We start from the raw sequence: 22,679 nt of genomic DNA, 5'->3' as shown, positions 1-22,679 counted from the left end.
ATGCTGTAGACCATTCTCTGGGGCGGGATCTGGAAGCAATTCCTCTCAAACCAGGGAATCCGGAATTGTAGTTTGTTGTGACATGTTGAGACTCTGCTTTTTAACCCGCAGCCAGGGCCAGCCAGGGCTCCATGCATGAAATTCTGGGCTTGGTGGTTTGTTGTGGCCAGAATCCCATCATCGCAGGGAGCCTTGCAGTTAGAAGCAGTGCCAAACTGGGTTATTTCTGCAGTATGGATGGCAATGGAAAAGAGAACGAAAAAGAGATCCACAAAACAAAATTCTTGGAAGACAGGGCAGGGATGCCAACTTACCAGGTGCTCTGCCCATGCTCAGAGGCATATTTAATCACTAACACACTCTCAGGGACATCATCACATTCACATCACACAACTAGTAGGGCAGCCCATGAAAGGGAGGGAAGATGGAGATAAACATCCATGATTCTACCCAGGTGCTCTGCCCATGCTCAGAAGCACCTTTCCACCTCTTTTTCTCCTCCCGTCTCCTCTATTCTTCTACTTTCCCCCTCCACTAGATTCTCCTCCCGTCAATCCAAATGGATCTCAAAGTACAACAACGACCCTGAGAGGTAGGCTTGGGGCACTCTGCCCAAGCTCAGGAATTCAGAAATTCAAATGTCACTCTAAGTGCCTTAGAAGTCCACAACCTCCACACAGAAGTCCACAACATCAAGCCATGAAGCCATGATACCATTATCAACTATTGCCTTTGTGTGCCTTAAAACTTATGTCTTACTTGGAAATCCAAGGCAATTGGGAAGCCAGCCAAGATCCCTCACTCCTCCTGGGCAACACTTTGTGCCTGGTTGCCTGCCTCCTTGTCTCCCCTCCCGCCACTTTGCTTTGCCCTGGAGAGAGAGCCTGAGAATGCCTGTCCTCTCTCTGATTGGCTGAAAACTGTTGGTGTGATTCCTCCAAACAGGGTTGGTTTGCTCTTGCTCTGTAGCCTCGCTCTCAGAGGGAGTCATGGAGAGAGAGCTTTTTCTCCAGTCCTCTCTCTGATAGGCTGAAAACTGTTACACTCCAAAGGGTTGGTTGCTCTGCAGCCAGCCTCCCTTTCAGGCTGGAGCTGAACTAGGCAAAAGTCACCCAAAATGCACTGAAATAGAGCCAGGCACCAAAATCACACGAAAACCTCTGAAAAGTCACCGTTTTTGTGTGAAAGTCACAAAATTGGCAACACTAAGAAGACTAGGAATGGGAAGGGCAGCTACAAAGGAACTGGGAAAGGATACTGAATAGCAAAGACATACAACTGACTGAGCACCCAAGTTAGAGCCATCCAGGCCATTGTGTTCCCAGTTGGATGTGAGAGCTGGACACTGAAGGCTGCATCCTATCTCCCTGCTTGTTTAACTTATATACATCATAAGAAAAGCAGAATTAGAGTCAGAAAAAGGAGGAGTGAAGATAGGAGGAAGCAATATTAACAAGCTAAGATATGCAGATGACACCATATTAGCAGAAGACATTCAGGATTTGGAACAGTTCATAAGGAAGGTCAAAGATGAAAGTGCAAAGGCAGGTCTGATGCTGAACATACAGAAAACAAAAATAATGACCACAGAAGAAATACATAAATTCAAACTAGACAACAAGGAAAGTGAAATAGTTAAAGAATTCCCATCTCTAGGATGAAAGATTGACCAGAATGGAGACCGCATTCAAGAAATTAGAATATTAGGAATGGGAAGAGCAGCTATGAAAGAACCGGAAAAGCTACTGAAGAGCAAAGACATACAACTGAGCACGAAAGTCAAAATCGTCCAGGCCACTGCATTCCCAATTACAATGTACAGATGCAAGAGCTGATAGTAAAGGAAGCGGACAGAAAGAGAACTTATTTGAAATGTGTTGGAGAAGAGTACTTAGGATCCCATGGACAGCCAAGAAGACAAACAGATGGGTTCTTGGAACAGATCAGACGAAGGCTCTCCTTGGAAGCAAAGACGATCAAGTTGAGACGCACATACTTTGGCCACCTAATGAGAAGGCATGGATCACTAGAAAAGCAATAATACAGTGCTTCCTCGGGTTACGAAATTAATTCGTTCCGCGGCCGCTTTCGTAACCCGAAAAGCCTTCGCAAGCCGAAAACCCATAGGCGCTAATGGGGAAAAGCCGCGATTCCGTGTGAAATAGCGCCGAAAAGCACCAAAAATTTTTTCGTAACCCGAAAAAACATTCGTAACCCGGAACAATTATTTCCTATGGGATTTTTTCGTATCCCGGAAATTTCGTAACCTGGGTATTTCGTATCCCGAGGTACCACTGTACTAGGAAAGGTAGAGGGTAGACGAGAGAGAAAGACCACAAACCAGATGGATAGACTCAATCAGGGGGTTTATGGGCAAGGGCTTGCAGGATCTGGGCAAAGCAATGGAGGACAGGGATTCTTGGCGATGTCTCATCCACAGGGTTGCCATGGGTTAGAGCCACCGCAAAGGCAGCTAACAAAGTAGTGATCTTGTAGCACCTTTGAGACTAACTGAAAGAAAGAATTTGGCAGCATGAGCTTTGGTAGACTTCAATCTGCTTCCTCAAATGCATTTGGTGGAGTGGAAACCAGGCAGACACATATATGCCATTGGTATATGAGGATGTCCATTCAAATTACAAATCCTTATAACCCAATAACCCAATATACACTTGTGTCCTGCTCTGTGATAAACCTTGACATGTAACTAATTTAAGCTGATAGAGTGATGTACAAAACTGCTTCAAAGTTCCAGTGAGACTGCTTGGATTTAGTCCCAGGTAAGTGTACATACAACTAGAGTTTCATTATTTTAAGGTTTACCATTTCATTTGTAACAAAAGATGGCTAATTGACCAATCAGATCTGGCATAACCTTTTTATGAAAACCCTTTTCACTTGCTGCCCCTCATTCCTGGAACCTCCTTCCTCCAAGAGCAGCAGCCTCATCACTTCTTTGACCAGCTTCAAAACCGAGTTGAAGACCATCCTGTTCAGGGAAGTGTGCCCAGAAATTGCGTGATTGCTATTTGATGTTTTTAATTTGTTGCCTTATTTTATTGAAACCTTTCCTGTATTATTTATTATTTTATATGTATTATGTTATTATTTTGTAGAATGTATGCCACGGGCAAGGTTTATTTTTTTATCTGTTACTGATGTGTGTACAGCGCTGTGTAAATCTACAGCACCATATAAATAAAGCATAATAATAATAATAATAATAATAATAATGGTGGCAAAGAGGATTGGCTAAGGGGGTTTTATGCTGTTTTTAATTTCAATGTATATGTCATATTGTGTTTTTATTATGCTGTTAACCGCCCTGATCTTTGGAAGGGCGGTATAAAAATAAAACTTTTATTTATTTATTTATTTAATAATAATAATGTCAAGCAGGTGTAAGCCTCAAGCTTATCCATTCCGTCTTCCTCTTCTCCTGCACAGCTAGTTTGCCATTATATCTGAATGTGGTGAACTACCATTTATTGAAACCATATTTTGTCCACTAACAAGAACACCAAGGCATGATTTTGGATTCAACAGCAATTTATGGTATGCCACTTATAGAACTTTCTAATCTCCATCCTTCACATGGGACAAGGCCTTGCTCTCATACTGCGCATACTAAGGACAAGAAACCTTTCTATTACATCTGGAAAACCATTGTAGCATTCCTGACTTGAAAGATCATTTGTCAGTACAGTATTTGACCTTTCAAGCCAGCTGCCACAACAGGTGGTCAACTGACATTTGACTGGACCACATCCTTATTATACATCCACACTCAAAAATCAGACAAACTGTTTTATAACCCAATCAAATTTACAATGACTTGGAGATCCAGGTGGAAATGCAGTATTGCCAACACAAGCAGAAAACACTAACCGCTGAAAGACTGAGCGGCATTTAAAAGACTATTGTAGATGTTTAGAATACCTTTTTAAAAATCTACAAATAGGCAGTACCAGATGGGAAAATGCAACGGTTATTCCATAACCTCACTCTTTAAAATAAATAAAGGAAAGCTGTGCAGTTCTCAAATTTTATTTTTATTTGTTAACTGAGTATTTATTCCCGAGCCATCAGTTTCTGCTTCTTCAGTTTCTTTTGAGATATCTGGAGGGGGGGAAATGAAGAACTCATCAGTGTCCATTCACCATAAATAACATACATTTATAGATTATGGAAAGAGCAGTCATATTTACAACATAACAATAGACCCACTGAATCAATCACTAAATGGTAAGTCAAATTGTAGGCAAATCCAACTGATTTAATAGGTCTATTTTAGGTGGGATTAACAGCAGTATTTAGGCTTCAGTGGGGGAGGGGGCAAGGGCAAATCACACTAGCATTCCCCACAGTAAAGTTATGTTACATTTTAGGAAGTACAGTTGGCCCTTCTTATACACTGATTTTTTATACACGGATTCAAGCATCCACGGTTTGAAAATGTTCAAAAAGGTATAAATTTCAAATATCAAACCTTGATTTTTCCATTTATAAGGGACACCATTTTGCTATGCCATTATATTTAATGGACTTGATCATCCATGGATTTTGTTACTCACGGGGGATCTTAGAACCAAACCCAGGGTATAACAAGGGTCCACTGTATGTATGTATTAAAATACATTTTCACACTTTGCATAGGATCCAATAGTTTCATTAAATTTATTTTTCTTTATTACTCTGGGAAAAATGTAATAAAGTTTTAGTCATGTGAAGATGTTGCTTTGTCCTTTACAGCCCAATACACACTCCTTAGGCAGATTTGCCAACTAGTGTCATACCTTCTTCTTCTGAGCAACTTCCTCTTCTGGCTTAGGAACAATCTGTTCTTTTTCTGTCAGAATCATCTCAATGTGGCAGGGAGAACTCATATAGGGATTGATGCGGCCATGAGCCCTGTATGTTCGCCTGCGCATTTTGGGGGCTTTGTTGACCTGAATGTGTTCAATTACCAGAGAATCTACATCCAGACCCTAAGGAGAAACATTTTTTTAAAGAACTCTCATTACAATCCCAGCAGTAAAGTACTGTAGCTTTATCTAGTTCAGAATAAACCATATAAGCACCTCTGATGATGATGATTAAAATCATCACCATCCTGTCTCAACCATCTGGGACTCAAGGTGGTCTATAATTTAAAACAAGAATGCAGCTAAAACATGAAAGTGAATATTAAAATGGAATAAAACTATTCACAATATTAAATACACACACACAAAAAGAATACACTTAAATACACAAAAATCAATCTCAACTAGAAATTTGAACAGTTGAATAGTGGCTCAGAATTTGAATTTGTTTCATGGTTATTCCAAAGGTGTCCTAAGATAGTCATCATTGCCACTGAAGACCATTAAAAGTTATATATTTTACCAAAGAACCCAATTTTCCCTCTTCTTCCATTAAGCCAAGCTTTCATACTGTTTCATCTCCCCAACAGCCATCTCAATGAGTCAAATGTCTGCCTTTATTTCTTGCCTATTCAACATAGTTTCAGTGCATGACTGAAACATTCATTTTTATTTCATACATCCCATGTTAGCAAAAATTCAGGGAAGACCCATAGCTTGGCAGTGCAGAACAAGTCCTGTGAGCAAAAGGCCCCCAGTTCAACCCCCAGCAATTTTGACTAAGAATAATCTCAAGTAACACTATTCTTTCTGACCCCTATTATTTTTTGCCAGTGTTTCAGAGGAATCACAGAACTAATCATAAACAGTATGGTACGTGTTGCAACTAGATGTGAACTATAAAATCTTTTCAAGTATGCCAACATGCATTTCATTTTACCTTGAGCTCAGCATTGCTCTCAGCATTTTTGAGCATGTGCAAGAGGAACTCTGCACTCTTTTTGGGCCAGCGCCCCTGTGTCCAGCCCCACTGCTTGGCCTGTAAGATAAGGAGTTTAGTGTGAGTTGTCTTGTAGACAACAGTGCCCATACGCTTATTGATTTTACAGGCTGCTCAGAACTAAACTCTCTTTTCATGGTTAATCCAAAGGTGTCCTAAGAAAGTCATCACAGCAACCATAAGCTTGCACATGGTAAAAGGAGAGATATGGAAAGGAATACAGTCATATTTTACATGTCATTCCTTACAGCAAATAGGAATAAAAGATTCAGTGTAGGCAAAGCAGTACATTCCTATTTCCCTTGAAGTTTCCAGTACAGTATGAACAAACTATCACCAACATAATGATTATCATAATTCCAATCAGTAAAAATAAAAACTCAGCTGCTAAATTAAGCCTTGTTAATATTAGATTCACATATTGGAGGGTGTACATAATGTAATCCAAATACTTTAGCCTCAAGCTTTGTTGTTGCTTTATCCATATGCACAGAATAACTGATATACTTCTTGTCTCCAGTCACATACATGTAGTCCTGCAACCCACTAATTCACATTCATCACATAACTGTAACTGTAAAGGCACTCCATTTCCTTGATGTAGGATCTCAGCCAATGATCAATAACCATCAGCTTCCTCAGTTCATCTGTTAAGTTATTCATTCCCAATTCAAATTCTTATCAGGAATGGATAAAAATAAAACCCTTTGAGAAATTTGCTTCACACTGCAGTGACTGACTGTCAGCATTTTACCACAAGAGAAGAGCCAGCAAGCAAATCCAGTAAATCCAAACCCATACCTGGGCACATCTGCCAACCCCACCATTGTAACGACGGAAGGGAACACACTGCTTCTTCAGAGTCACATCCTTCAAGTATTTGGTAGCTTTCCGGATGTGCATACCCTTGATCGCCTGGGCAGTCTCACGTGTATTCTAAAGGGAGAGAGAAAGGATATTGCAGAATTGTTTTTCCCCCCAAGCAAAGGCTAAAATGAAATACAGTTCCGGACCCCGCACCTCACAAAAATGGAAATTCTCAAATATTCAAGCCCTAATGACTTGAATGGTTGAGTGTACCATGGGCGCACATGCCATTTTAACCAAACCTACTTGCCGGTCCACAAATGACCAAGACCACAGACCCAAAGTCCATGAAAATGGAGGGACAACTGTATATAAAAAAACCTCAAGAAACTGCCTAGTTGTCCTAGTGTGAAGTAACCGCTCAGAATCACTTAGGTGTTTTCATGAGGAATCCAAAGGTGTCCTAAGTTGGTCATCAATGCAGTTACAAAACAGTCCCCTGACAATGAATTCCTCCCTCACTGATACCAAAAAGTTCATACTAATTGTTAAACAATTACCCTTAACAAGCTATATGGACTGAATTATACAAACATTCAAACCTAAGTATTTGTTGTGACACTGTGGTGATTATTTTTTAGGTTTTTTCCCTCCAGTACTCCTCAACATACTTATTATTTTACAAACACAAAACAAAACATGGCTTAGTACACGATATACAGGAACAGGAAACACAGAACCATAAAATCTTAAGAGCTGGAAGAAGCTGAAAGGGAATAAATGTGTACTCCCACAACAAAAAATAAAGGAAAGCTATATCAATTCATAATACAAGCCTAAGACACATTTAAGCATCCAGATCCCACAGTTAACAAGATACTCTTCCAGATTCTTCCTAACCATCATCAAATCTAACTGGTGGGATGCCTTGAATAAATCAAGCCACTAGTTGTGACAGTAAGTCAGACAAGACAAAAAAATATTTGGCCATTAGATCCTGCCTTCCCACTCCCCTACTGTCAATGTTCAGTTCCTGCACCCTTGGAGAGAAGAACTGCAACTTCAGCCACCTTGGGCATAAAGTGGCCAGGGAAAGTCATCCATCTCAGCTTTTCCAACTCTGAAGTAGCAAAGAGTAGCAGAGATCATGCTAGTCTGGCCTAAGAATTTCAGTAATGCGTCAGACAACTCCCAGCCCTCCTCCTAAACAAAGAGCCAATGAGGTTAGTCAATACCGAACAACCATGAGGGCAATCTCTAACTCTCCTTGCAACTCTCATTTTGAGAGAGATGTTGGGGCTTGTCCATGGTGGATCTTTAGCAGCTCCAAGATGCTACAGCTAGACGGCTGACTGGAGCTGGTTCAAGGGCGCATATAACTCCCTTGCTGAAACAGCTTCAACTGACTACCACCCTATTTCCAGCCATGTTTCCAAGTGCTGCTAATGACCTATAAAGCCCTATATGACTTAGGTCCAGGCTGTTGTTATATCTTGGTATAGGACTAATGATCACCAAAAGAGGTCCCACTGCTGTGGCAAAGACCTTTTATTTAAACTAGTCTTCAGCCTCTTAATTGGTTGGGGAGAAACAAGATTGAATGTGTGTAAACTACAGTTGGCCCTCCACATTTGTGGTGCTGATTTTTGCATTTGATTATTCACAGATTTTTATTAACATGTTCTCTCTAGAAATCTCTAGGTCCTCTACTGGGAATCTAAGGCCAACCTCTGCCAAAAGCCATGCTGGATGACCTAGAGAGAACACTTCTCTAGGCATTTGTAGGTGCTCCAGAGTAATTTCATGGTCAACCTCTGGCAAATCTTGACCACAGAACTGCTCTGGAGGACCTGGAGATTGCTGGAGAGGTGTTTTTGCAGGTTAAAAAATTGTGGCTTTTTATTTGCTGTTTTCCCACTTTCACGGGGATCCTGTGTTCCTAACCCCACCAAATGTGGAGGGCTCACTGCATCCTTAATATATAACATACGTTAAATGCGCTTGCTTTAAATCAATGTTTTAACTGGATCCGGTAGTGGGGGAAAGGTAGGATATGAATTAAGTAAATAAAACCAACACACAATAGTAATGTAACAGTGGGGTTACTGACAAGATTTATCCCCCCACTGATTTGTCTGTCCCCTGCTAAATACACTACTCCAATTAAAAGTTATGTCCTGCTCCAAACCTATTACTTTTGTGGTGAGGGAATCAAAGCTGGATTTCACGTACGTACCTTGAAATGGACACGAAGGTTGGAACCCCTTGATTTGCATGCTATGGAAAAACAGATGAATAAATACATTAACAAAGGGCTTACATGCTTGCTCATGACTAGTCTCTCAAGAGTGCAAATGGGAAAGCTACTTACACTTTGTGGGATTCTCTGGATCAAGCGAGTAGCGGACCATTTTCAAGGCTTACCTAGAAACAACGCAGAAAGATAAATATTTCAAGAGTTGTAACAATGTTAGCTGTGTTCTTCTCATGATTATGAGAAAATGTTGTTCAGAAATCCTAGTGTTAGGGCTGAAGGGCGGGATATAAATACCATTAATAATAATAATAATAAATTAAAACTTTTATTTATATCCCACCTCTGTCAATGACAATCGAGGCGGCTTACAAGTTAAAACTTACATACAATCCCAAATCCCCAACCCCCCCTCCCCTTAAAACATCAATTAAACCCTTAACAATTTAAAACCCTACATTAAAACAAGATCAATCTCAGCACCAACAATCAGGCAATGAACTAGAGACATAAGAGGGTTCAGAGTAGCAGAATCCACTCTGAACAAATCTTACCATGAAAATAAATTAATAAATAATTTATTAATTATTAATAGATAATTTATTTAGGGCGAACCCACGGCAGATTCACCCCAAGTCGAAAAATGACTTAAAGCTGTGGCCCCCAAACTGTGCCCTTTTTAGGGATCTTGGACTTCAGTTCCCAGAAGCCTCAGCCATGTTGGCCAATAGCCTGGGATTCTGGGAGCTGAAGTCCTAAATCTCTTAAAAGGGCACAGTTTAGGGGCCACTGACTTAAAGGCACACAATAAATAGTATAGGGAGGGAGCGACTCCAGCTGCCACTCACTTGGTTGAATCTGCGGCAAAATCCCTCCCAACTTTGCCGTAAAGCACCGCCATGAGGTTCCCTCTTTGGCTCCCTTCTATACCCGCATGTACCCCTATGGCGAGGCCTTCTACATCCGGGTTCCCAGACCCCCCTCGATTACGGCCGCAGGTCCTGTTCTCCCTGTCCCCGCCGCAAAATACAGAAATACCGCCGCCATTGAGTGGCTCGAAGCCCCCTTTCTTCATACGGAACCGTCCCCGGGGGCTCCATAGCAGGATGGCGGCCCCAGGCGGCGGATGCTAACTAAGGCCTGCCGCAGAGCCCTCGCACTCACCTCAGGACGAGCCGCTACCGCCGAGAAAAAGGAAAGCCGGAAGCCGCCAGCAGGAAGTCGCTAGCTTTCTAGTCTCGCGAGAAAATAAAACGTCCCAGTTTAGCGTGATTTTGGAAGCACTGTAGTAAGGGGTCGGGGTAAAATTACATCACCGAGGACAAAACGGGGAAGGTGCGCTAAGGGACCGCGCACGAGGTTCTTTTCCTGTGGCTCAAACTGCCTGGGATTTGTAGCTTTGGCTGCATCCGCACAGCAGAAATAAGGTAGTCTGGCACCGTTTTAACTGCCCTGGCTCCATCCTATGGAAGCCTGGGATCTGTAGTTTGTTGTGCAGCAGAGATCTCTGACAGAGAAGGCTAAGTGCATCCCAAAACCTACAGATCCCAGGATTCCATAGCCATGGCACCTAAAATGTGTGGTGTCAGACTGGGTTATTTCTGCACTGTGGATGCAGCCTTTGTGAGGCACCAGCATTCTTTGGCAGAACTACAAATCCCAGGATTCCACACGAAAGAGCTAAAAGTGGTGTCAAACTGCATTATTCCTACAGTGTAGATGCACCCGCCAGACATAATGGTCCAAAACACACTGCAGAAATAAGAACCCAGTTTGAGACTGCTTTAACAGCCCTGGCTCAGAGCTAGGGAATCCTGCAGTTTCTGGTAGCACAGAGCTTCTGACATAGAAGGCTAAATCTCTCACAAAACTACAGTTCCCAGAATTCCCTAGCATTGAGCCAGGGCAGTTAAAGTGGTTTCAAAGTGGGTTATTTCTGCAGTGTGTTTTGGACTAAATGATGACCTTTTATTTTGTAATTGTAATTTCTCCTACTAAGCATCAAAGTCATGGCAGTTTATAAATTACTGCTTTGTCATTATGTCAGTATGACAATTGTCATTATTGTCATTTATTTATGTAGCGCCATCAGTCAGAGAGCCAGCCTGGCACATTGGTTTGAGTGCTGGACTAGGCCTCAGGACCAGGGTTCGATTCCCACCTCGGCCATTGGATCCCACTCTCAGCCCCAAAAAGCCCCATGATGGGTTGGCCTTAGCGTCGCCATAAGTCAGAAACGACCTGAGGCTTGTTGTTTTGTGCCTTCAAGTCATTTCCAACTCTATCATGGAGTTTTCTTGGCAAGTTTCTTCAGAGGAGGTTTGTCATTGCCTTCCCTGGCGGCAGTGACTTTCCCAAGGCCACCCAGTGGGTTTCTGGCCAAGCGGGATTTCGAACCCTGTTCTCCAGAGTCAACACTCAAATCACTATACCATGCTGGCTCCACAACTTGAAGGCACACAACAACAAATCAACCTACCTGGCACTTTACCTTGTAAACAACAACCAAAAACTGTGGGTCCTGCTAAAGCATACAGTCTAAAATTTATTATTATTATTATTATTATTATTATTAATATCCTGCTTCCCCCCCCCCCAAGAAAAACATTGGGACTTAAAGCAACTTACAGTTTAAAATAACAATTCAATTAAAATGTACAGAAATTAGCACAACAATAGAATCAAACCGAATTAAACTATTACTGTACAGGCAATTCAATGGAATTAAGCTATTCTTTACGTGAAACATTTGTTTTGCTGTTGAACTATGGTCCCTTCATCGAAGCAATGATAAGAAGTAATGAATCAGTGCTACACACACCAAAAGAAGCCAGCAGGCGGAGCAGTTTGCTATGCTACTAACATTTTGAAAACAATGTGGATTATTTTAGGTATACAAGAAATAATTGCAGGCATACCTCACTTTAAAGTGCTTTGCTTTGAAGTGCTTTACTAAGGAGGTTATCACACGGGAGGAATTTCTCTTAATTTCAAATGAAAAAAAGTGGGGCTAGAATGCATTCATGTGAATTCGCTAGTTCAGCGAATTTACGTGAATGTGAGTTGCATTCGAACTGGCTTCCCCTTGCCCAAAAATAGTATGCCATTGTGTCAGGATGCACAGGGAAGCTGTTGAAATCCACAAACATCTGGATAATTTCAACTGGAAAGAAGAAACCCTTAAAGTGAACAAAATTTGGCTACCAGTCCTGAGGAACAGCAAAATAAGGACTCAGCAAATGCAAATGGGAAACCATTCAGAGTCAGGGGCGTTCCCAGCAGATAATGTTCACCAATTAGCAGACATTAATCCTCGTTTGCATTAGCCTCCCAGCCTGAGGCCTGCCATCAGCAACAGAACAAGACACATGCAAATCACTCCTGCATTCCCAGGCTCACACGGTATATATACATATACCCAATTTTTTTCCAGGCAAGCATTGTCTGAAAGTGCCAGCCACAGATGCTGGCGAAATGTCAGGAAGAAACTCTTCTAGAACATGGCCAAATAGCCCAAAAAACCCCCACAAAAAACAATTTATTTTATTTTTTATTTTGACTTTTCCATCTTTTTTAAAGCCTAATCTTATTGTGCACTTAATAAATTATAGTGTAAAAATGTTTCAGGCTTCTATATGTACTGACAAGCATTGCTCCAGAACATAAATCTATTCCATTTCAATGCTCCAATACTTTCCATTCAATGCTCTAATACTTTTTTCCATTCTGAAATTAATTTTTTACTCATGTTGCTCTTAATTCCTGTAACTGATTAAATGTATGTATTGAGATCTTGTAGTACTTTGGTGCATCCTAAGTCTGTGATAGTTTTTGAACTAGAATTCTAAAGACATGCAGGCAAGCAAATAAATAAATAAATGCATAGGATGGGTAGGGTTGTGTTTTGAGAAACATATGCACTTCTGATGGGTTAGGTATATATTAAAACTGAGTAAGTATATATTTGACATGACCCAGCCAAAACAAAGAGTCTTGGAATCTCATTGATTTCATTAGGGAAATTAAGCACTTCCTTAAAGCTCTCACATCAGAATCAATTGAATTAATAAATATTGAATGTCAGCTGGATAATATCTTCTCTATTGGGGTAGATTTCAGATGCACTGGACTACAGCTCCCATCATACTCTGTCACCATAGCTATCAGTCTTGCTGGATGGGGACAGTGGAAGATATAGATCAGTGCATCTCTAGGACACCACATTCGGTAAGGGCCTAATATAGCAAGCATAATGCAGCTCTCCAGATGTTATTGGATTGCAGGTCCCATCAGCCCTAGCCAACATAGCCAATGACTTGGATCTGCAATCCAACAACATCTGGAGGTCTACACGAGTTCTAGACCTACAATATGTGCTTGAATCATATGGAGAAAACGCCTGATTTTCTTCCTTTTCTACCAAACCTTCCATAGGGAGTGGGGTTGATCCAGTTATTTATTAGTGCATTTTCTGCATCATGAGCCAGGAGAGGTGCGGAGTATTTCTCTCTAAAGGTTATGAAATCCAAGCTTGGTTTAACAGATTATTTTTGTCAACCTACGAACATATTTAAAAAACAAAAACATGCAGTGTTCCTATGACTTCAGTCCTTCTATTGCTTAGGAAAGATATTCCAGTGACATTAACAGATTCAGGACAGCATCACAAACCGATTTGCACCATTAAACTGTCAGTTATTATTTTTCAGCCCTTAAAAATACCCCCCCCCCAAATCTAGCCATTCCACGGACTTCATTTTGAACCCACACCCGCCCGACCTCTTGTCAAACATTTGTATACCTGAAGCAAGGCTGCATTTCTAAATAACTCACGAATCGGAATTCCTCTGACTTCATCAGAGGGGTCATCTGACGCAAATGTATTTATGAAAAACATAGCCCTGAGTTCCAGTGAAAATCCTGGCTGGCATAAACATATGTATTAGCTAAAGTAAGTTAATTATCAATCTTCCTAAATGCTAACTAGCAGCTATGTTTTTCTTGGTGGCATAGCCAAGGCTTGTGTGTAAACCGAGTACATTTACTACTCCAACTGTTCCTTTCTCTTAATCACTTGTGAATGGTTTCGTCTGTTTCTCTGTAATGGCACTCTTGCACTCTTCCTTCTTGCTAGGATATTACTATAACCACAATTTATATTGTGAAGTTGAAGGCTTTCATGGCCGGCATCCTTATTTTTTCATGAATTTTTCGGGCTATGTGGCCATGTTCTAGAAGAGTTTATTCCTGATGTTTTGCCAGCATTTGTGGCTGGCATCTTCATCGTGATCTTCTCTGAAGATGCCAGCCACAGATACTGGTGAAATGTCAGGAATAATCTCTTCTAGAACATGGTCACATAGCCTGAAAAACTCACGAAAAACTAGTTTATATTGTTTTCAATTGATGCCAAGTTCCCTAAGCCATATAACTTCCAAGTGTTACTCAAGGTTTGAGTTTACTTCAAGTGAGTTACCAGGGACTTACATCTTATGTCATTTTTGTGATGTACAATTGATTTCCGCATAAATGCACATTGAGAATAGATGAGAAAACTTAGTATTAATGCTCCAACCTATTTCTGTTCCCTTACTAGATTTCTAGGGTGTGGTTGGGCCTTTTGCAGAGTTATTCTTAAACTCCCAAAGCTCTGCCTAAACTCTCTCGGTTTCATCCATATCCTCCAACAGTCTCGACTGACAGGGAGAGTCTCTGTTAACCTTCTGTCCTTCCATTTTTTCAGCTGCTTTTAAAATGGCCCAGTTTCTCAATCACTCATCGCCCGCTCTTACTTCAGTTACTGCAAACTGAAGTGCAAAAGTAGACTGCATTCAATAAAGTCATTAGGGAAGAAAGGAGCGGGTGGAATATTGCCCTTCTTAGTAGGATCAGGCAATAACAAACCACTGCAGCATCTCCTACATTGTGCATTCCTTCTCATTAATAGCTTCTGCCATTTCGACCATAGTCTCATGGCACTCGGCCAGAGACCATCCTGCAGCTGGAAAGCTTTGTTAGCTAGAAGATTCTAAGATTCTGAAAACATTTTTTAACCTCTTGCTATGATCAAGTCCAGTTCTATAGTTATATGATCCCATGTGCCACGGCAGTCCTACTCTTAGAAGTACAACTTGTACCATTCCCACTTAAGAGTGTAAACAGGCAGACAATAGTTTCTCAGAGGCATGATCGTCATCATTGCTACTATTATATTTTCTGTCCTGCTCTGGCCTCTGGTACTTTTTATTTATTTTTTAATAATGTTTTCATTGTTTTGGTTATTACATCAAATTACTGAGTGTTTGTTTAAATACAAAAGCAAAGGTAGCTACGAGAGGGACATAAATATGGCTGAACTTATGCTTTCTTGCTTTCTGCTTCTGTACATGGCTTTACAAAAGAATCAGTGATTACAGTAGACTCATAGAATGAGCTACAGAGTAAAGTGTACATGGGCTATGATGGCCCCCTACCTTTTGCTCCTGTGTGTGTCCACCGTACACACTCACATCACACGCACGCACTCACCCTCCCTTCGCCAGAGCTTTGAGAATACAATGCTCTCCCTTTGCTGTGGCCTTGAAGGGAACAGGATCATCCTAGCTAGTATCTCTTTGCATTCGAGACTGCTAGCAAATGTAATAGCAAATGTAGAGCCAATAAGAAAATGCGTGACCATTGCATGGACAGTGAATGCAACCAATTATTTGATGTTTAGACAATAGCCAATTAACTGCCTTTTGTATAATCATGTGTGTACTAAATAGCCAATTAGGCTAATGCTATGTAAACAATGAACTGTGTTTTACTATAAAAACTTTTGGAAATGGCTATTGGGTGCGGCAGCCATTTTATCACCATCTGCTGGTGTGCTGTCCCCTTGGCCAAAATAAAGTGCGTATTGCCTATGGAGATTTCGGTTTTCTGTCTTCACTCAAGGACACTCCTTTCAAATGAACATATTGGGAATGTTTCCCTAACAGCTATATTGGTCCACGACAGGAAAACACAACTAATAGCCACAGACAAGAAATATGTTTGTTCGAAAAAAGGTATGCAAACTTTCAGGTTATGCAGAACTCTTTATCATGTAGAAAACCCATAATTTCCTTTCTGTCACATTATCATCATCATCATCATCATCATCATCATCATCATCATCATCACCATCGTATATCTCACTTTTCTCCCAATAGAGGGATTCAAGGCAGCGAACATCAAATATAAAACAATACAATTTACAAACAGTATGCAGTGGTAGGCATAGGCTGCAACTACACTGCAGAATTAAGACAGTTTGACACCATTAAATGCTATGGAATTCTGGGATTTATAGTTTTGTGAGATAATTTGCCTTCTTTCTCAGAGAGCTCAGGTGCCACAAATGACAAAATCCCAGGATTTCATAACATTGAGCCATGGCAGATAAAGTGGTGTCAAACTGCATTAATTCTGCAGTACAAGAGCAGCCATACTCTGATTTCTGTATTCGTGCCACAATCTTCATGTTAGGACTGAGTTAGGCTTGCCATATCCCGCCTGGTGGCGGGACTTTCCCAGTTTGGGGCGGGTCCGCACGGTCCTGCCCTGGTTTGGCTCCGCCCCCAGGATTCCCTCCCCCCCTGCGAGGCCCTGGAGGCGGCTCCGCGATCAAGGCCTCGCTGGGGCTTGGGAAACGCTGTCTCCCAGGCCCCAGGGAGGCCTTGGACACGGTTTTAAAATGTAGGACCTTTTTTTTTTAATTTCCTGGCCAGGAATTTTAAAAAAAAAAAGGTCCTACATTTTAAACCCTTGTCCTACATTTTCCCCGGTTTGGAGGTCCTCGGGGATGGCAACCCTAGACTGAGTTTTTTTATGACTGGAACAGCTGGCCCAGTTTTTGTGCATCCCCGCTTCTCCCCACCACTCTTAATTTTTGTGCCACTTTTCTGATTTAGGATGAATCTACGCTACACAGTTGTTAGTGTGATACCACTTTAACTGTCATTCTATGAAATCCTTGCATTTGCAGTTTGTTTAGGCTTTGGGGATTAGCATTTCTAAAGTTATAGTTCAGGAAGAGAGCACTAGAACTCTCTAGCAGACATTTCTAAGTATCTCATTAAACTGCAGATCCAAAGATTCCATAGGATGGAGCCATGACTAGTAAAATGATATCAGCTTGCTGTAACTCTGTTGATAGATATGTTCTAGTTTTAGAGAACTCAGAAACTTGCATTCCTTTGTGGAAGAGGTGAATATTTATTCAAAAATCATAGCAGGGCACATATACACATTACAGTTCATACATTACATAGATACCATTTTCAAGTCTCCCAAAACTTAACATATAGTTCATGCACTATTACAGTAAAGATTGAGCAGCAGGAAAATATCTGCAGCTGCAATGCAGACACACCCCAGGACCACATTTGCACATGTAATCTTTAGGGTTTCTGCCAATAAAAACTTCAAAAGCTTTACATCCTCAAAATTCCCGTTTCCTAGAAACCCCAAGAACACATCATTTGAGTATGATGTAATATTTTCTATGGAATGCAAGGCCATTCTCACCATAACCTTTGTGGTTGCATAACATAGCAGGGAAACTGGTAGTGTACAGCAGTGTGTGTACAAGATCACACTTTTCCTAATGGTCAATATCGCAACATACTTTGTTTAAACGAGAGAGAATTGCCTTGTTCCCCTGCATTCCACGAAAGACAGCAGAAACTCTCAGGTTCTTCCCTCCATTTATAGGATTCTTTTGGAAGCACAACATTCAAACAAGTGCCATTTTGTATCTGATTCTACTCAGAGTTTGTAAGGTTATTGGCTAGAAGTAATTATAGGCACATTTCAGTTGACAAAGCCTCTGACAAAGAAACTTATTTTTGCAAAGTTTCATTTTATGTGTGCACAACCCCAGCTTTTCTTCCTCATGCTCTGTCTAGCTGGATTTTTTTAGCAGCATTGGTATTGGCAGTGGGAGGATGGTGAAGAAGGATTAGAAAACCCCCAACTTTTGGTGCCAGATTGCAACAGTGTGTATGTAGTGAACAATGGAATAAAACCTGAGCTGGGAAAAAGTGGTATTCTACTCTGGCTAACTATGTGCACTTGCCTAAAACAGGGAAGGTAATTGGCAGCTGCCTCCAGAATCCCTCACTGACCATGTCTGAACAGCAATACACAAAAGCTGCATCCACACTGGAGAAATAACCTGGTTAACTTCCCTGGCCTTATGGAATTCTGGGAGTTGGAGTTTGTTATGGGGCCCAGAGCGCTCTGGACCCCACAACAAACTCCAACTCCCAGAATTCCATAGGGCCAGGGCAGTTAACCGGGTTATTTCTCCAGTGTGAATACAGCCTAAGAAAAAAGGACTGCAGGTAAATCTGCCCCACCAGCTACCACAGCATGCTTTAAAAGCTCAGACCTGTAAGTTTAGCCATAATAATAATAATAATAATAGTAATAATAATAGATAAAATATTTCTATCTCACCTTTTTCGCAGTTCAAAGCAGCTTACAAGTTAAAAAGCACATTAAACATTCACAGGATACAAAAGTTAAAATGAGATTAAACAATCAAAAAATTAAAACCAGAATTACTGCAGCTAGATTACGTTTATCACACTTCTGGAAAACAAACAACATTCCAACCACAGATGAATGGCTGATAAAAAATACAGGACGTGATTGAAATGGATAGATTAATTAATTTAATGAATTGGAAATCAGAAGAAAAAATAAAAAAAGAATGGGAATCCATTACAAAATATAGCAAGGAAAAATTGAAACACCAGATACTGTACAAATAAAACCATATAGATAATAACAGGAAGTATAGAATCCACAAAAAGCATTAAAAATAATGAAGTTATCTTTGGAGGTGTTACTAAACAGAAGTAGATAACATATGTAAGAATCAATTGCAGGATCTAATGCCATCGGAGGAAGTAAAAATAAATAGAATAGACCAATAGATAAACAAGATGTAATATAAGAAATCATAGATGTATATGTATGTAAGTATAAGCATATGTATATGTATTAGAAACTGACAACCTTAGTCACAGATAACCATTTTGCAGAAAAATGACCTAGGGATAAACAACTATTTATTATAATGGTTGATGATTAAATATAATATAACAATACACTAATGCAATGTAACACCATGTAATCAATATAATAATAATAATGATGATGATGATGATGATGAAAAAATTAAGACCAGATTAAAGCATACGTCATTACACACACACACACACACACACACACACACACGTGTCAGCACAATTAGCAAGATCCAGCACATTTATGTAGGATAATGCAATTATTATTTATCAAATGCCTATCAAAATAGAAAATTTTTGCCTGTCTGTGAAGAGAAAGTAGGGAAAAAGAGAAAGCCAGTCTAACTTCTCTGGGGAAGGAATCTCAGAGCCACTGAGAAGGCCTTGTCTTCCCATCAGACATACCTGTGACAATGGTGAAACAGAGAGAAGGGCCTTCCCAGTAGATCAGAAAGTATGGGCTGGTTTGTAAGGGAGAATATGGTCCTTCAAACAGGGCAACTAGATGTCCTAACCACAAAACAGAACAAGGCAATGCAAAATGGAGGACATTACAAAATAAAAGCTAAAAACACTCATACAGTTGGCCCTCCGTATCCCTGGTGGGATCCATTATGGACCTCCTGCGGATAAGAAAAAACACAGGACTTCAAATCCCATTGTCCCCAGTGCTGGCACAATATTTGTGTGGCTACTAGTGCAGCTGCAGACAAGTGTCTCCAATGAGAAGGATGAGGCTTGCTGTCCGTTGATGCTCAGATCTGCAGATTGCAAGCTTCTAGGTAATGAGACCTCACTGTGTAAATTCATGCTTCATTCCCATGCTCAAAATGGAAGATATTTTGGGTAAAAGGCTGAAATGTAGGACATATCCTGGAAAAGGTACATGTCTCATCACCTTGCTTTCAGATAGCCTGGAACTAAGCTGTATAGGGCTTTAAAGGTCATAATCAGCACTTTGAATTTTGCCCAGAAACAGACTGGCAGCCAGTGGAGCTGTTGCGACAAAGGAGTTGTGTGATCTCTATTGACAGCCCCAGTTAGCAGTCTGACTGCAGTTCTTTGGACCAGTTGATGTTTCTGAATGCTCTTCAAAGGCAGACTCACATAGAGTGCATTATAGCGTATACTTAGGACATGTGTCACTGTGGCCAGATCTGATGTCTCAATGAAGGGGCGCAGCTGGTGCACTAAAATGGCGAAGGGACTGGAAACCATTCTTTATGAGGAGACATTTAGGGAGCTGCTTATGTTTAGTCTGGAGAAGAGAAGGTTAAGAGGTGATATGATAGCCCTGTTTAAGTGTTTGAAAGGGTGCCATATTGAGGGTGGAGCAAGCTTGTTTTCTGCTGTACCAGAGATTACAACACGGAGCAATGGATGTAAGCCAGAGGAAAAGAGATTCCACCTCAACATTAGGAGGAAATTCCTGACAGTAAGAGCTGTTCAGCAGTGGAACACACTCCCTTGGAGAGTGGTAGAGTCTTCTTCTTTAGAGGTCTTTAAACAGAGGCTGACTGGCCATCTGGGGCTGCTTTGATTGTGAGTTCCTGCATGGCAGGCAGTTGGATTGGATGGCCCTTGAGGTTTCTTCCAACTCTGTGATTCTATGATTTTATGATTCAGAAGCTTATTCATACTGCTGATGATGTGGATTGTTCAGGAAACCCCCCAGTATCAAATAACCTGGGTTAAGGGGGGTTTTTGCCAGCCTTCCCCCACTCTCAAATATATTGAGTGCATTCGGGATGTGTGTGAACAACAAGGATTCAACCTGGATTCAACCTAGGTTATTTTCGTAGTGTGAATGGGGCCTGGGTCTACTTCCTTAGATACTTCTTCCTCGTATTTGTTTGTACTGTATCAACATTTTTCAGATCAAACTTCCAGCATTTAAAAGTTATTTATATGCCAGAAGAAGTCCTTGTTAACACCACAAACCATTCCAAATTATGGAACCAGCCAAAGAAAGCATAAGTTTTCATGGACTTGGGTGGCATCTGCCTTGGCCAGAATACTCCGATGTCCCCTGTTACCTGAGCATTCCGTTGTGAGGCAGGGTGGCTGTTCACATGCATCAATCATATGGCTGTGTGCCTTGTTCTAACCTCAGAATGAGTAATGTGCACCAGCAACACTGGCATCAGGCAGTAGAGCGTATGCATTTTAAACAATTACCCAGGGTTGTATTGGAGGACGCTGGGTCTTACGGGAAGACCTGACGCAAAAGATGATTAAAAATTTAAGTTTTAAGGGTGTCATATCTTGAGTTCGGTGCTGAACTGGCTGGATATTGTGCTATAAGAACAGGTGATTGGGCCCTTTGTCATCAGGACTACTTGCTGGGGGAATGGGGTGAGGGTGTTTTATTTGGCCCATGCAGACAGGGCCTAAGTCTGCTTCATCAGATGTGAAGGTGATTAAGCCAGAAAGTTTGAGAAAAGGCGTTGAAGCAAGACTGCTGACAGGAATACCAGGCTTTACCCACTTTCCAAATCTAACCTCATACAGCACTTCCAAAATAGTGCTTGCAGTGTGGGGGGATAACTCCCTTGGGAAATGAATGGATCACCAGTATACCATCTGCACTGATAACCCACAGTTCCATACCTGAAATTGGAAGAACTGTCAAAATCTCATCTCAGTCCAGTTTGAAACCTCAGTTGTTGTTTTTTTGTTTTTTGTTTTTGATGTGTGCCTTCAAATCATTTCTCACTTATGGTGACCCTAAGGCAAACCTATCGTGAGTTTCCTTGGCCAGATTTATCTAGGTTTGCCATGGTCCTCCTCCGAGGCTGAGAGAATGTGACTTGCCCAACATCACCTAGTGGGTTTCCATTACTGAATGGAATGGGGGAATCGATCCTTCAAATTGCTACACCAAGATAGCTCCTTTAAATGGTTTTAGTTCTGTTCCACTGACTTTCCTCACTCCTGATGCATGGCCTGTTGTTTTCTTGTATCTTCTTTTTGTTTAAAAAGGATCACGGCAGCTCCCATTCTGAGGTGATTTTAAAAAAAAATTCCAGCAAGACGAGGGTTATAAATGGAAAACATTCAGCAAAGCAATTGGCCCTGGCCCATAACAAATCAATTAGTGAAGGAATTATTTGTCAGCCAAGAAAATATAGATAGCAAGGGCAATATTTACACATTTTAGGACTGTGTCCTTGAATGTTGGAGTTTTTCAGCTGATCCTATCAAAAGCATTTTTCATCACATCTAATCCCCACTCCCATCCAGACATATCAGATTTTGTGCTGCCCAGCGGAGTAAGTGGCTTTATAGTAAAAGGTGAAAAGTTCTGTGGCACCTCAAAGATTAACCTATTTATAAATTCTATATATGTCTAGTCAGAAGTAAATCCTGTTCAGTTCAGTCTGGGTATAGGATTGCACTTTAATAGAACAGAACTAATCAGTGATTAGTTTATATTAGTGATCTTGGATTGACAAAATGGACTGGTGAAGATGCTGGTGGAATGGCTACCACCAATTTTTTAAAAGCCGGGAAACCAAAATAGCAGATGGAAGAGAGGTTTGTAACATTAGGTTATAGGGCTGCATGCTTGCAGTATGACCCCCTAGTGCCTCTTTCTTTCTTTCTTTCTTTCTTTCTTTCTTTCTTTCTTTCTCGTTTCATTTTGGATTGTCTTATCATAGAGTTTTCATGGTAAAAGACATTCCAATGGG

General features: G+C 40.9%; 1 protein-coding gene and 3 non-coding genes across 4 annotated transcripts; all 4 read right to left on the bottom strand.

Annotated features, from left to right (window-relative positions):
* Positions 1-4,031: 4,031 nt before the first annotated feature.
* On the bottom strand, positions 4,032-10,164 carry LOC121923374 (60S ribosomal protein L17). The gene is made up of 7 exons (XM_042453731.1): positions 10,091-10,164; positions 9,044-9,096; positions 8,909-8,949; positions 6,667-6,801; positions 5,806-5,904; positions 4,797-4,988; positions 4,032-4,119 (listed from the first exon to the last, which is right to left on the bottom strand). Exons 2-7 carry the CDS (start codon positions 9,081-9,083, stop codon positions 4,072-4,074), a joined length of 555 nt encoding a protein of 184 aa, XP_042309665.1. The 5' UTR covers positions 9,084-9,096; positions 10,091-10,164; the 3' UTR covers positions 4,032-4,071.
* LOC121924548 lies at positions 5,293-5,358 on the bottom strand. Its single transcript, XR_006102653.1, has one exon. It is a non-coding gene; the product is annotated as a small nucleolar RNA SNORD58 (small nucleolar RNA).
* On the bottom strand, positions 5,975-6,041 carry LOC121924549. The gene has a single exon (XR_006102654.1). It is a non-coding gene; the product is annotated as a small nucleolar RNA SNORD58 (small nucleolar RNA).
* LOC121924550 lies at positions 7,089-7,156 on the bottom strand. Its single transcript, XR_006102655.1, has one exon. It is a non-coding gene; the product is annotated as a small nucleolar RNA SNORD58 (small nucleolar RNA).
* Positions 10,165-22,679: the final 12,515 nt, after the last annotated feature.

The sequence above is a fragment of the Sceloporus undulatus genome, chromosome 2 (assembly GCF_019175285.1).
Source record: "Sceloporus undulatus isolate JIND9_A2432 ecotype Alabama chromosome 2, SceUnd_v1.1, whole genome shotgun sequence".
Taxonomy (NCBI): domain Eukaryota; kingdom Metazoa; phylum Chordata; class Lepidosauria; order Squamata; family Phrynosomatidae; genus Sceloporus; species Sceloporus undulatus.
This window is presented reverse-complemented; position numbering and strand designations above follow the sequence as displayed.